The 572-nt window shown below is 64.7% G+C and overlaps 1 protein-coding gene across 1 annotated transcript; it reads left to right on the plus strand.

Moving 5' to 3' along the window:
- Positions 1–7: 7 nt before the first annotated feature.
- Positions 8–568, plus strand: LOC103728197 (beta-3 adrenergic receptor; the record flags this gene model as incomplete). Its single annotated transcript, XM_008826305.2, has 1 exon — positions 8–568. A coding segment is annotated over exon 1 (441 nt), but the record flags the coding sequence as incomplete, so codon positions are not given.
- Positions 569–572: the final 4 nt, after the last annotated feature.

The raw sequence follows: 572 nt of genomic DNA on the forward strand, positions 1-572 counted from the left end.
TCTGGCTACGGTGGGAGGCAACCTGCTGGTAATCGTGGCCATTGCCCGCACACCGAGACTCCAAACCATAACTAACGTGTTCGTGACTTCACTGGCCACTGCTGACTTGGTGGTGGGACTCCTCGTAATGCCGCCAGGGGCCACTTTGGCGCTCACCGGCCACTGGCCCTTGGGCGCGACTGGCTGCGAGCTGTGGACTTCGGTGGACGTGCTCTGTGTAACCGCCAGCATCGAAACCCTGTGCGCCCTGGCGGTGGACCGCTACCTGGCTGTAACCAATCCTCTGCGTTACGGCTCGCTGGTCACGAAGCGCCGCACCCGGGCAGCGGTGGTCCTGGTGTGGGTCGTGTCCGCCGCCGTGTCCTTTGCGCCCATCATGAGCCAGTGGTGGCGCGTGGGGGCCGACGCCGAGGCGCAGCGGTGCCACTCCAATCCGCGCTGCTGTACCTTCGCCACCAATATGCCCTACGCGCTGCTCTCCTCCTCGGTCTCCTTCTACCTTCCTCTGGTCGTCATGCTCTTCGTCTACGCGCGGGTTTTCGTCGTGGCCAAGCGCCAGCTGCGCCTGCTGC

This window comes from Nannospalax galili, unplaced genomic scaffold (genome assembly GCF_000622305.1).
Source record: "Nannospalax galili isolate Female #2095 unplaced genomic scaffold, S.galili_v1.0 C47709925, whole genome shotgun sequence".
NCBI lineage: Eukaryota > Metazoa > Chordata > Mammalia > Rodentia > Spalacidae > Nannospalax > Nannospalax galili.